We start from the raw sequence: 12,367 nt of genomic DNA, 5'->3' as shown, positions 1-12,367 counted from the left end.
AAAAAGACCTAAGACGCTAATAATGATGCAAGCCTATCAATACACTTTCCTACTCATTCATTACAGCTGCAGTATTGGTTGCAGTGGAAGTAGGAAGAATGCACATTTTAATAGCATATAAAAGGGTTGACAGTGCTAAGTAAGAACTTAAACTCATAAAAACAGCAGCTCTTTTCTGTGTTCATTGACAGTCTCTCGGTTCATGGTTTTAAAAGTTTTGAAATCTCACAATATCAACTTTGTGCTAGCTTTCTTTTACGCCTGCTATGTTACTGCAGACATGGTAGTCTAAGCCATCCGATTGGCCAGCGTTAGGCCTATTGTGCACTTGATTTGTTCTCTAGGCCCGCCGGGAAGGCCGAATTTGTTACTTCAGACACGTGAAATGGTTCAAAATGGGAACACTGAGCCTTTCCGGTGTGCAGTACAGCAGTGGCATGGTTTCTCTGACAGGGATTTATTCATTCTGATTCATTTACATTTTAGTAATTTAGCAGACTCTCTTATCCAGAGCGACTTAACCCTAATTGCTCCTTTAAGTCGACATATTTCACTTAGCCAGCTCTGAAATTCGAACCAGCAACCTTTCGGTTATTGGTCCAATGCTCTTAACCGCTAGGCTACCTGCCACCCCTGAATTAGAGGTTGACCGATTTATGATTTTTCAACGCCGATACCGATTATCGGAGGACCAAAAAAAGCCGATACAGATTAATCGGATAATTTTTATGTATATATTTGTAATAATGACAATTACAACAATACTGAATGAACAATGAACACTTTTATTTTAACTTAATATAATACATCAATAAAATCAATTTGGTCTCAAATAAATAATGAAACATGTTCAATTTGGTTTAAATAATGCAAAAACAAAGTGTTGGAGAAGAAAGTAAAAGTGCAATATGTGCCATGTAAAAAGCTAATGTTTAAGTTCCTTGCTCAGAACATGAGAACATATGAAAGCTGGTGGTTCCTTTTAACATGAGTCTTCAATAGGGTGTAGTTCTTATAGGACTATTTCTCTCTATACCATTTGTATTTCATAGACCTTTGACTATTGGATGTTCTTATAGGTAATTTAGTATTGCCAGCCTAATCTCGGGAGTTGATAGGCTTGAAGTCATGAACATGGCTGTGCTTCAAGCATGGCAAAGAGCAGGAAAGTCCTGTCTGAATGAATGCTTACGAGCCTGCTGCTGCCTACCACCGCTCAGTCAGACTGCTCTATCAAATCATAGACTTAGTTATAATAAAATAAACACAGAAATACGAGCCGTATGTCATTAATATGTTCAAATCCGTAAACTATCATTTCGAAAACAAAACGTTTATATTTTCAGTGAAATACGGAACCGTTCCGTATTTTATCTAACGGATGGCATCCATAAGTCTAAATATTGCTGTTACATTGCACAACCTTCAATGTTATGTCATAATTACGTAGAATTCTGGCAAATTAATTTGCAACGAGCCAGGCGGCCCAAACTGTTGCACATACCCTGACTCTGCGTGCAATGAACGCAAGAGAAGTGACACAATTTCCCTAGTTTAATATTGCCTGCTATCATGAATTTATTTTAACTAAATATGCAGGTTTAAAAATATATACTTCTGTGTATTGATTTTAAGAAAGGCATTGATGTTTATGGTTACGTACGTTCGTGCAACGATTGTGCTTTTCTTCCAAATGCTCTTTTGTCAAATCATCACCCGTTTGGCGAAGGTTGCTGTCTTTGTTAGAAAGTCTTCACAAAGTTCGCAACGATCCAGGCGGCCCAAACTGCTGCATATACCCTGACTCTGTTGCACAGAACGCAAGAGAAGTGACACAATTTCCCTAGTTAAAATAAATTCATGTTAGCAGGCAATATGAACTAAATATGCAGGTTTAAAAAATATATACTTGTGTATTGATTTTAAGAAAGGCGTTGATGTTTATGGTTAGGTTCACATTACTGCAACGATAGTGCTTTTTTCGCGAACGCGCTTGTTAAATCACCCGGCACCGCATCAATTATATTCAACGCAGGACAAGCTGGATTAACTAGTAATATCATCAACCATGTGTAGTTAACTGGTGATAATGTTAAGATTGATTGTTTTTTATAAGATACGTTTAATGCTAGCTAGCACCTTACCTTGGCTTCTTGCTGCCCTTGTATATCAGGTAGTCAGCCTGTCACGCAGTCTTCTTGTGGATTGCAATGTAATCGTCCATGATCGGTGTCCCAAAATGCCGATTACCGATTGTTATGAAAACTTGAAATCGTCCATTCCGATTAATCGGTCGACCTCTACACTGAATGAGATTTACCATTCGCAGAATGTGAAGATAGATGTGTGTATAAAATATGTATGTGTGCCAAAACGCACCTGTGCACTCTCAGTGAAGTTTATATACTGGTTGGTAAATGTTTGCCTACATGAATTGGTTTGTGTTAGATATGTTGCAACTTCTTCTTAAATGTGAATTATTTTTAGTCAAGCTTCAGTGAGATCTTTACTTTAAAATGGCCTTTGTTACATTGTAACTATAGCAATTCACATTTTCGATTGATTGCTGAATGCTGACTATATTTATGTTCAGGAAATGTTATGTAGGCTATTCACTGATTCAGAGGTATAGTTAGAGGATACTCACCTTTCATTTATTTTATTTTATTTGTATTTATTTATGTACAGTACCAGTCAAAAGTTTGTACACACCTACTCATTCAAGGTTTTTTAATTTTTTAAAATTTTTTAAAACTATTTTCTACATTGCAGAATAATAGTGAAGACACAAAAACAATGAAATAACACATGGAATCATGTAGTAACCAAAAACGTTTTAAAGAAATCCAAATATTTTATATTTGAAAATTCAAAGTAGCCACCCTTTGCCTTGACAGCTTTGCACACTCTTGGCATTCTCTCAACCAGCTTCACCTGGAATGCTTATCCAAAAGTCTTGAAGGAGTTCCCACTTTTGCTGAGCACTTGTTGGCTGCTTTCCCTTCACTATGCGATCCAACTCATCCCAAACCATCTCAATTGGGTTGAGGTCGGATGACTGTGGAGGCCAGGTCATCTGATGCAGCGCTCCATCACTCTCCTCCTTGGTCAAATAGCCCTTACAAAGCCTGGAGGTGTGTTGGGTCATTGTCCGGTAAAAAACAAATGATTGTCCTACTAACCGTAAACCAGATGGGATGGTGTATTGCTGCAGAATGCTGCGGTAGCCATGCTGGTTAAGTGTGCCTTGAATTCTAAATAAATCACTGACAGTGTCACCAGCAAAGCACCCCCACACCATCACACCTCCCCCTCCATGCTTCATGGTGGGAGCCACACATGCAGAGATCATCCGTTCACCTTCTCTGCGTCTCACAAAGACACGGGTTAAAACCAAAAATCTCAATTTTGGACTCATCGGACCATAGGACAGATTTCCACAAGTCTAATCTTCATTGCTCTTGTTTCTTTGCCCAAGCAAGTCTCTTCTTATTATTGGTGTCCTTTAGTAGTGGTTTATTTGCAGCAATTTGACAATGAGGGCCTGATTCACGCAGTTGATATTGAGACGTGTCTGTTACTTGAACTCTGTGAAGCATTTATTTGGGCTGCGATCTGAGGTGCAGTGAATGCTAATTAACTTATCCTATGCAGCAGAGGTAACTCTGGGTCTTCCTTTCCTGTGGCGGTCTTCATGAGAGCCGGTTTCATTATAGTGCTTCATGGTTTTTGCAACTGCACTTGAAGAAACTTTCAAAGTTGTTGAAATTTTCCGGATTGATTGACCTTCATGTCGTAAAGTAATGATAGACTATTGTTTATCTTTGCTTATTTGAGCTGCTGTTGCCATAATATGGACATGGTCTTTTTACCAAATAGGTTTATCTATTGTATACCACCCCTATCTTGTCACAACACAACTGGTTGATTCAAATGCATTAAGAAGGAAAGAAATTCCACAAATTAACTTTGAACAAGACACATCTGTTAATTGAAATGCATTCCAGGTGACTACCTCATGAAGCTGGTTGAGAGAATTCCAAGTGTTTGCGAAGCTGTCATCAAGGCATAAGGTGGCTACTTTGAAGAATCTCAAATATAAAATATATTTAGATTTTGTTTAAAGCTTTTTTGGTTACTACATGTTTCCATGTGTTATTTCATAGTTTTGATGTCTTCACTATTATTCTACAATGCGGAAAATAGTAAAATAAGAATAACCTTTGGTACTGTATCTTAGGGAAGTGCAAACCTACTAATGTGTTGAGTTTGAATATTAAACTAAATTGTCTGACGGAGAACCTTGAATCAGTAGTCTTTTGCATGAATACACATTTTAATGTGAATAAATGGAGAGTACATTTTCAGTAATGAACTAGATGAGTAACTTCCAACCTAATTGATGGGTATTTTAATTTATTATACAAAAACTAAAGTGTGCAAATGGATAACATCATTGCAGCACAATAGCCTATAGGAGGAGCCAAAATACAACAGAGGATTTCATCACATTTTAAAGTCAGCTATTGGAACTTTTAACTCAATCAACATCAATATGTTATTTTATATTCACTCACAAATCTGGCATCACAATTTGTGTATATCAACACAATTGTTATTGTGGCAAAGTTGAAGGAAATGAACAAAGTACGTTCAAGAAGATGAAACTAGCAAATTGATTGGAGAAGTGGAAATATCAGCAAGATGTATCCTATATTCATGTGCTCTTTTGGTCTGCAATTTTGTGGTCATCCAGTGTAGTTTGTTGATGATAGGTTTGTAACCAGGAGCAAGACTCTTCCTCAGTCCTATGGCTCTGCTCTTGTGAATACAGCCATGTAATTCTGGGCCTGTATTCAAAAAACATCTCAGAGTAGTAGACGGAGTGCTGATCTAGCATCAGTTTTTCCTTTTAGAACATAATGAATAAGCTTATGGAGGGGTAGGGTTGCAAAGGGTCGGAAGCTTTCCGGTAAATTTCCAGAATTGTTCTGGAAATGTTCCATGTGAGGATAAGCCCAGGAAGATAATTTTGCTTAAATTCATCCAAAATGTTTTTTAGTGGGATACACATTAGGCAATTCTAGGTCCTGTGGCATATTTTGGTTAAACTATCCCCAATTCTATGGAATTGCAACCCTTTGCATGCACAGTACACTCTTCCATTACATGTAAAGCTGATTGTCAAGATCTTGCACACTAATGAGATGCTATTGAGCCCACACTACTATATTGAGCCCACACTACTGAGCCCAGGATTACATGCTTTCTGGTATGTTCCGATTACAATACTGGGTGGGGTGAATATATTTTATATGACATACATGCTTCTTTGTTAACTAGTAAATAGTATCCTACAGCAAAGTGTGTTTAAATCATTTCTAACGTAACAATTTCTGCTTGCTTGTTTTTGCTACCATGTGGGTTTCTATACATATTTCATTTTAAAACATTTATCTTACAAATAGAGTTTAACTGCTTAGCAATTTATTTATGTGTGTGTGTGTATATGTGTATATATATGTGTATATATATATGTGTGTGTGTATATATATATATATATATTTTTAATTAATTATTTTACAGGAAAATGCAACGGGCACAATCTGATGTGTGGAGGCATTTCACTGTAGCTAATGTAGAAGGAAAAGCTGTGTACATTTGCAAGTACTGTGCCAAAATCATATGTGAAGAATGCAACAAAGATGCAGAATCATCTGGCCAAGTGCATAAAGTTCCCTCAGCGCTCACAACAAGCAACCTCTCACAAAAGTCCCTCTACTTCTATTTGAGGTGAAAATTATGAATCAGACACCTTATCGATAGCAACAGCTCATGGTCCTCCTGGAATCAGAAGTTTTTTTGACTCAATGGAGAAACGTAGTCAGAGAAATGCTGATGAATGTCTTGCTCGAGCTGTGAATGCAACTGGTTCACCTCGGATGCTCATAGGCAATGTGTATTGGAAGAGATTTCTGAATGTTCTTCTCCCAGCATACACCCCTCCAACCAGACATGCTTTATCTACTCATTTACTGGATGCACAGTTCAATAGAGTTCAAGTGAAGGTCAAGCAAATCATAGAGAAAGCAGACTGTATTGCAATCATCTCTGATGGGTGGTCGATTGTTTGTGGGCAAGGAATAATTAACTACATCTCCACCCCTCAACCAGTATTCTACAAGAGCACAGACACAAGGGACAACAGACACCGGTCTCTACATTGCAGATGAGCTGAAGGCAGTCATCTGTGGCCCAAGGTCATTGAAGGTATTTGCACTGGTGACAGACAATGCTGCGAACATGAAGGCGGCTTGGTCTAAAGTGGAGGAGTCCTGCTCTCACATCACACCTATTGGCTGTGTTGTTCATGCATTGAATCTGCTCCTCAAGGACATCATGGAACTGAAAACAATGTATACACTCTACAAGAGAGCCAATGAAATGGTTAGGTATGTGAAGGGTCATCAAGTTATAGCAGCAATCTACCTCACCAAGCAAAGTGAGAAGAATGTGAGCACCACATTGAAGCTGCCCAGCAACACCCATGTCATCAAGTTTGACAGTCTCTTGGAGGGGAAGGAGTTTCCAAGAAATGGCCATATCAGTCTGCCGATATGGACAGCCCCATCAAGAGGATCCTCCTGGATGATATATTTTGGGAGAGAGTGGTAAGCAGCCTGAATCTCCTGAAACCTATAGCAGTAGCCATTCCACGGATTGATGGAGACAATGCCATCTTGCCTGATGTTCAGACTCATCCGTACTGCCCTGCCCACTTCACTGTTGCTCTAAGCAGAGAACACTATAGTACTGAAATACATCAAAAAGCGTGAAGACTTCTGCCTGAAGCCCATACACGCAGCAGAGTACGTGTTGGACCCCAAGTATGTTGGCAAGAGCATCCTGTCTGGTGCAGAGATCAACAAGGCCTATGGTGTCATCACTACCGTGTCTCACCACCTTGTTCTGGATGAGGCAAGGTTCTTGGCACTCTGGCGAATTTCACTTCCAAGCAAGGGCTTTGGGGTGGAGAAGCAATATGGCATTTATGCCAACATATCTCATCAGCCACCTGGTGGAAGGGACTTTGGCAATCTGAGGCTCTTTCTGCTGTTGTCTCCATCCTCAAAATCCTACCAACATCAGCCGCCTCCGAGCGCAACTGGTCCTTGTTTGGGAACACACACACCAAAGCACGCAACAGGCTGACCAAAACAAGGGTTGAAAAATTGGTGGCCATCCGGGGAAATTTGAGGCCTTTTGAGCCTGACTACGAGCCATCCTCAGCAAGGTTGGACAGTGAAGATGAGGCCTCAGACTCTGATGTTTAAGAGGTGGACATTGAGGAGGTCCAGGGAGAAGACATGGATGCCTGAGAGGATGACAACCAAAGCTTTAGTTTCTCTACTTTCATTTTACAGATGTATGTTGAAAGCGTTTTTTGGAGATGCGATGGATCATTGGGATCATTCAATATTCCCTTTTGTTGTTCAGTGAAATCATCCCATGTGAAGAGTCAACTCATTTAATTAAAGTTCAATTTGTAACTAAATGTTTATTTCTATTGGAAGGATTTAATCATTTGCAATTGTCTACTTTTGATAAGGTAAAAAGGTTTATGTTTCTGTCTCCATGTGATATGGTAAATATATCCAATGCAAAAAGCATCTGTTTAAATGGTATTAATATTAATTTGCATATATTTCTGTAATTCCCATATTCCTTTTAATTCCCAAGGAAAGTTTCCACCTCTGAATGTTCCCCAAAATGTGCATCCCTATGGAGGGGGGGGGGGCCTGATCCTAGATGGTTTGTGTTTACTGGCCCAGGTCCCCCTGTCAATTCATTATGATCTAAAAGGCAAAACTGATCTTAGATCAGCACTCCTACTCTGAGATGCTTTCTGAATACAGGCTGCAACAGGCAGCTCTGCATTTAACTTTATACAAACTCAGCTAGTCATGCGAGTGTGTCTTGTCTTTTCACAAATAAAGTCCCCTTTGCCACCCTGGTCTTTCTATATCCAATCCGATTTTACTTCCAGTAAAAAGGTAGTCTCCGGCCCCTATATCATCTTTGCAGTTTCTTTTGTCACGCTTGACTGACTGCATAAAACTGGGACAGATTGCATGGTCGTAGGTTGCTCTCTCGGATAGTGAGATGCTAGCTATATTTAGCCTATTAAGCTGATGCAGTTTTAGTCTAGATCAATTTTTGCCTTGTTATTTCTTATTGTTCCTTTTCTTACACATCCTCATCTTCCGGCAATGTGGAAAAATAGTATTCAGATCAGTATTTGTGAACATTGTACATTTCAGTGTACATTTCATGATGGTGTATGTTTTCTGTGGAAAGTAGAGTTTGATCAATGTTCACACTTTGCATTTGCAATAGCCTAGACCTAATTGAAATGGACACATTTGCAGTTATACCCCACTACATTTTGAAGCCTGATCTCTCAAATCAGTTCAGTGTGACGGTTTGTAACCAGATATCAGCTGGGTTGCTGCCCATGGATTCATCTGATCCCACCCCTTACCAACCCTGTGATGAGATCGAGTTGGCCTAAACATTTCATTATTAAGTCCTTCTGTAGTATACATGCAAAGTATTCAATTCGGCTTGTTATTATGTATTATATATTTTTTTGCTGAACACAGTGTGATGTGTGAACATTAAATTATGCATTATGTTCCTACCCTGGGTTTTTGTGTTTTAGGATGAGGATTTCCCTGGGTTTGGGACTGAATACCGACCAACACTCTCAGCACACAATATCTCTGAAAGTAAGTAGGCTAATGATGAACAATAATGTGAGATATCAATTGTGCTCAGGAATTCTCACATTTCCTAGCAGAAATTTGCAGTAGCCTTCATGTTTGGGATTTATAGCTTTGGTAGCATACCTTATAATATGCATCAACTTATTGTCTGACATTGGTCTATTCGTATTAAGACACTTATGTTTCCCTGTCTTGTTTCTAGGCAGGCCTCTCCAATTATCATTGTTGAAGCCAGAAAATCCTCCCCCAGCTCCAGAACTTACAGCAAAGCTTGAGAAAAGTGGAGTGAAGGGCTCCAAAGAAGACCCTAAAGTTGGAGAGGGTCAGGAAGACGAAAACGCTGTGAAACCCAAAATAATTGCCAAACTGGCAGCCCAAAAAATGTCTCCCAGTTCTGGGATTAAATCTAGAGGAAAGCAGGCTACTGGAACAAAGGCCTCAAAAGGCAAGGGCAGTGCAAAATCAAATGGTTCCAACAGGAAAAGGGGAAGGAAGGTGGTGGAATCGTCTTCAACAGCCAGAAAGAGGAACCGGCAAGACCAAACAACAAAGGTGGGTAGGGGAGGCTCAGGGTCCAGCACAGCCCGACCCCAAACCAGCAGAGACAAGCAGGGAAAACTGGTGTGGACCCTGACAGTGGTCAAGGGCAAAGGGAAGGCCTCCAAGAGCAAAGAGGCCAGGGAGGTAACAGCAGACAAAACCGAACCAGACCAATCTGAGCCACAGATGTCTGGGAAGAGAAGAGGATCTCAGCAAGACCAAACAGGCCAAACTGGTGTGGACCCTGACATTGGTCAAGGGCAAAGGGAAGCACTGTCCCCTAAACCTGTGAATAAGCAGCAGCAGAGGAGGAGAGTGTCCAAGGGAACAGGGGAATCCCTTGAGGCTGGAGCTGAGATGGAGCAGAATCCAGCAATGTCCCTGAAAAGAAAGAAACCAGCACAGAATAAGCGCAAGTCCCTATTTGGCCACAGGAGGAAGCCCGGGAATGTGCAGAGGCTTAGTACGCCAGAGTCTGTTGTGAAACGCTTTCGTCGTAAGTTTGTCTTCTACACCTACGTGCCAGAGTACCTCCCAGACCCAGTGAAGCAGGAGGGAAAGGAGCAGCAGCCGCAGGGGGAGAGCACCAGGACAGAGGGCGAGCCTCTCCTGTCCCCTGGAGAGCTCGAGCAGGGAGCCAGCAGTAACTTCTCCTCGCCAGTGGTGAGCGCCAGATCTTCACGCGTCATCAAGGCACCCAAGAGGTTCCTCAATGACGAGATAATATCCTGGCACAGGGGCTCCCTGAAAAAGAATAGCCAAGGCAAGGTGAAGGTGAAGGAGGAGGATGCCATGAGCCTATCCTTCTATGATTCAGACAATGATGACATTGACCACTTGTCTCGAACCCCAGGCCAAAATGAGTTCAAACCTAAAGTTTCGGGCTCAACTGGTAAAAAAACACTTCAGACCAGCCTGTCCTCAACCCTGTCTGTGAAGGACTCAACGCTCAGCCCAGGCTCATCCCACCTCGAGGTCTACGAGAGACTCAAGAAGCTGACCCTCAGCCTGGCCCAGAAGAAGAAAGGCCTTGGTGCTGCTGAGGGTGAAACAGCAGAAGAAGAAGAAGCCCAGGAGGACCGGAGTTTGACCTCGCCGGTTAGGAAGAGAGGGAGGTCCAAGCTGAAAATGGAGGACCTCAACTCTCCTGGGGTTGTGAGGAAGCTGGCTGTGCAGGTCCGTAACGCTGCCGCTGCATCCCAAGCTGCATCATCTGTGACTATGGAGGAGGCAGCAAACGACACAGAACATTTCCAAGGTAAGGCATTTTGTGTGCTCAGTTACATACATTTGAAGTCGGAAGTTTACATACACTTAGGTTGGAGTCATTAAAACTCGTTTTTCACCCACTCCACAAATTTCTTGTTAACAAACTATAGTTTAGCTAAGTCGGTTAGGATTTCTACTTTGTGCATGACACAAGTAATTTTTCCAACAATTGTTTACGGACAGATTATTTCACTAAGAATTCACTATCACCATTCCAGTGGGTCATACGTTTACATTCACTAAGTTGACTGCCTTTTAACAGCTTAGAAAATTCCAGAAAATGGTTTCATGGCTTTAGAAGCTTTTGATAGGCTAATTGACATAATTTGAGTCAATTGGAGGTGTATCTGTGGATGTATTTCAAGTCCTACCTTCAAACTCGGTGCCTCTTTGCTTGACATCATGGGAACATCAAAAGGAATCAGTCAAGTCCTCAGAAAGAAAGATAATTGTAGACTTCCACAAGTCTGGTTAATCCTTAGGAGCAATTTCCAAAGACCTGAAGGTACCACGTTCATATGTACAAACAATAGTACGCAAGTATAAAGACCATGGGACCACACAGCCACCATACCGCTCAGGAAGGAGACACGTTCTGTCCCCTAGAGATGAACATACTTTAGTGTGAAAAGTGCAAATCAAATCACAGAACAACAGCAAAGGACCTTGTGAAGATGCTAGAGGAGACAGGTACAAAAGTATCTATATCCATAGTAAAACAAGTCCTATATCGACATAACCTGAAGGGCCCAAAACTGCTTAAGCCTGAACTGCTCCAAAACCGCTTAAAAAAAAAAAAAGCCAGACTAAAAAAAGCCAGACTACAGTTTGCAACTGCACATGGGGACAAAGATTGTACTTTTTGGAGAAATGTCCTCTGTTTGGCCATAATGACCATCGTTATGTTTGGAGGAAAAAGGGGGAGGCTTGCAAGCCGAAGAACACCGTCCCAACCATGAAGCACGGTGGTGGCAGCATCATGTTGTGGGGGTGCTTTGCTGCAGGAGGGACTGGTGCACTTGACAAAATAGATGGCATCATAAGGAAGGACAATTATGTGGATCAATTGAAGCAATGTCTCAAGACATCAGTCAGGAAGTTAAAGCTTGGTCGCAAATTGTCCATTTGGAAGACCAATGACCCCAAGCATACTTCCAAAGGCTTAAGGACAACAAAGTCAAGGTATTGGAGTGGTCATCACAAAGCCCTGACCTCAATCCCATAGATAATTTGTGGGCAGAACTGAAAAAGCGTGTGCTAGCAAGGAGGCCTACCAACCTGACTCCGTTACACCGGCTCTGTCAGGAGGAATGGGACAAAATTCACCCAACTTATTGTGGGAAGCTCGTGGAAGGCTACCGTAAATGTTTGACCCAAGTCAAACAATTTAAAGGCAATCTTACCAAATACTAATTGAGTGTATGTAAACTTCTGACCCACTGGGAATGTGATGAAGGAAATAAAAGCTGAAATAAATAATCCTCTCTACTATTATTCTGACAGTTCACATTCTTAAAATAAAGTGGTGATCCTAACTGACCTAAGACAGGGAATTTTTACAAGGATTAAATATCAGAAATTGTGAAACTGAGTTTAAATGTATTTGGCTAAAGTTTCTGTAAACTTCTGACTTCAACTGTATGTGTGTGTGTGTGTGTGTGTGTGTGTGTGTGTGTGTGTGTGTGTGTGTGTGTGTGTGTGTGTGTGTAATATTTTGCTTAATGGATATTTAGGAACTATCTGTTTCTTTATTCCAGAAAATGATTTGGGCT

General features: G+C 41.0%; 1 protein-coding gene across 2 annotated transcripts in view; it reads left to right on the top strand.

The window, feature by feature from the left end:
* Positions 1-12,367, top strand: part of LOC139373372 (lysine (K)-specific methyltransferase 2Ba) — a 74,185-nt gene that overhangs the window by 4,754 nt on the left and 57,064 nt on the right. For both annotated transcript variants that reach the window (XM_071113813.1, XM_071113812.1), the window contains exons 2-3: positions 8,723-8,789; positions 8,989-10,584. In XM_071113813.1, the coding sequence (XP_070969914.1) occupies positions 8,723-8,789; positions 8,989-10,584 (1,663 nt within the window). The remainder of the gene's footprint in view (positions 1-8,722; positions 8,790-8,988; positions 10,585-12,367) is intronic.

This window comes from Oncorhynchus clarkii, chromosome 18 (genome assembly GCF_045791955.1).
Source record: "Oncorhynchus clarkii lewisi isolate Uvic-CL-2024 chromosome 18, UVic_Ocla_1.0, whole genome shotgun sequence".
Taxonomy (NCBI): Eukaryota; Metazoa; Chordata; class Actinopteri; order Salmoniformes; family Salmonidae; genus Oncorhynchus; species Oncorhynchus clarkii.
The sequence above is the reverse complement of the archived record's forward strand: the minus strand, read 5'-3'. Positions and strand labels throughout refer to the sequence as shown.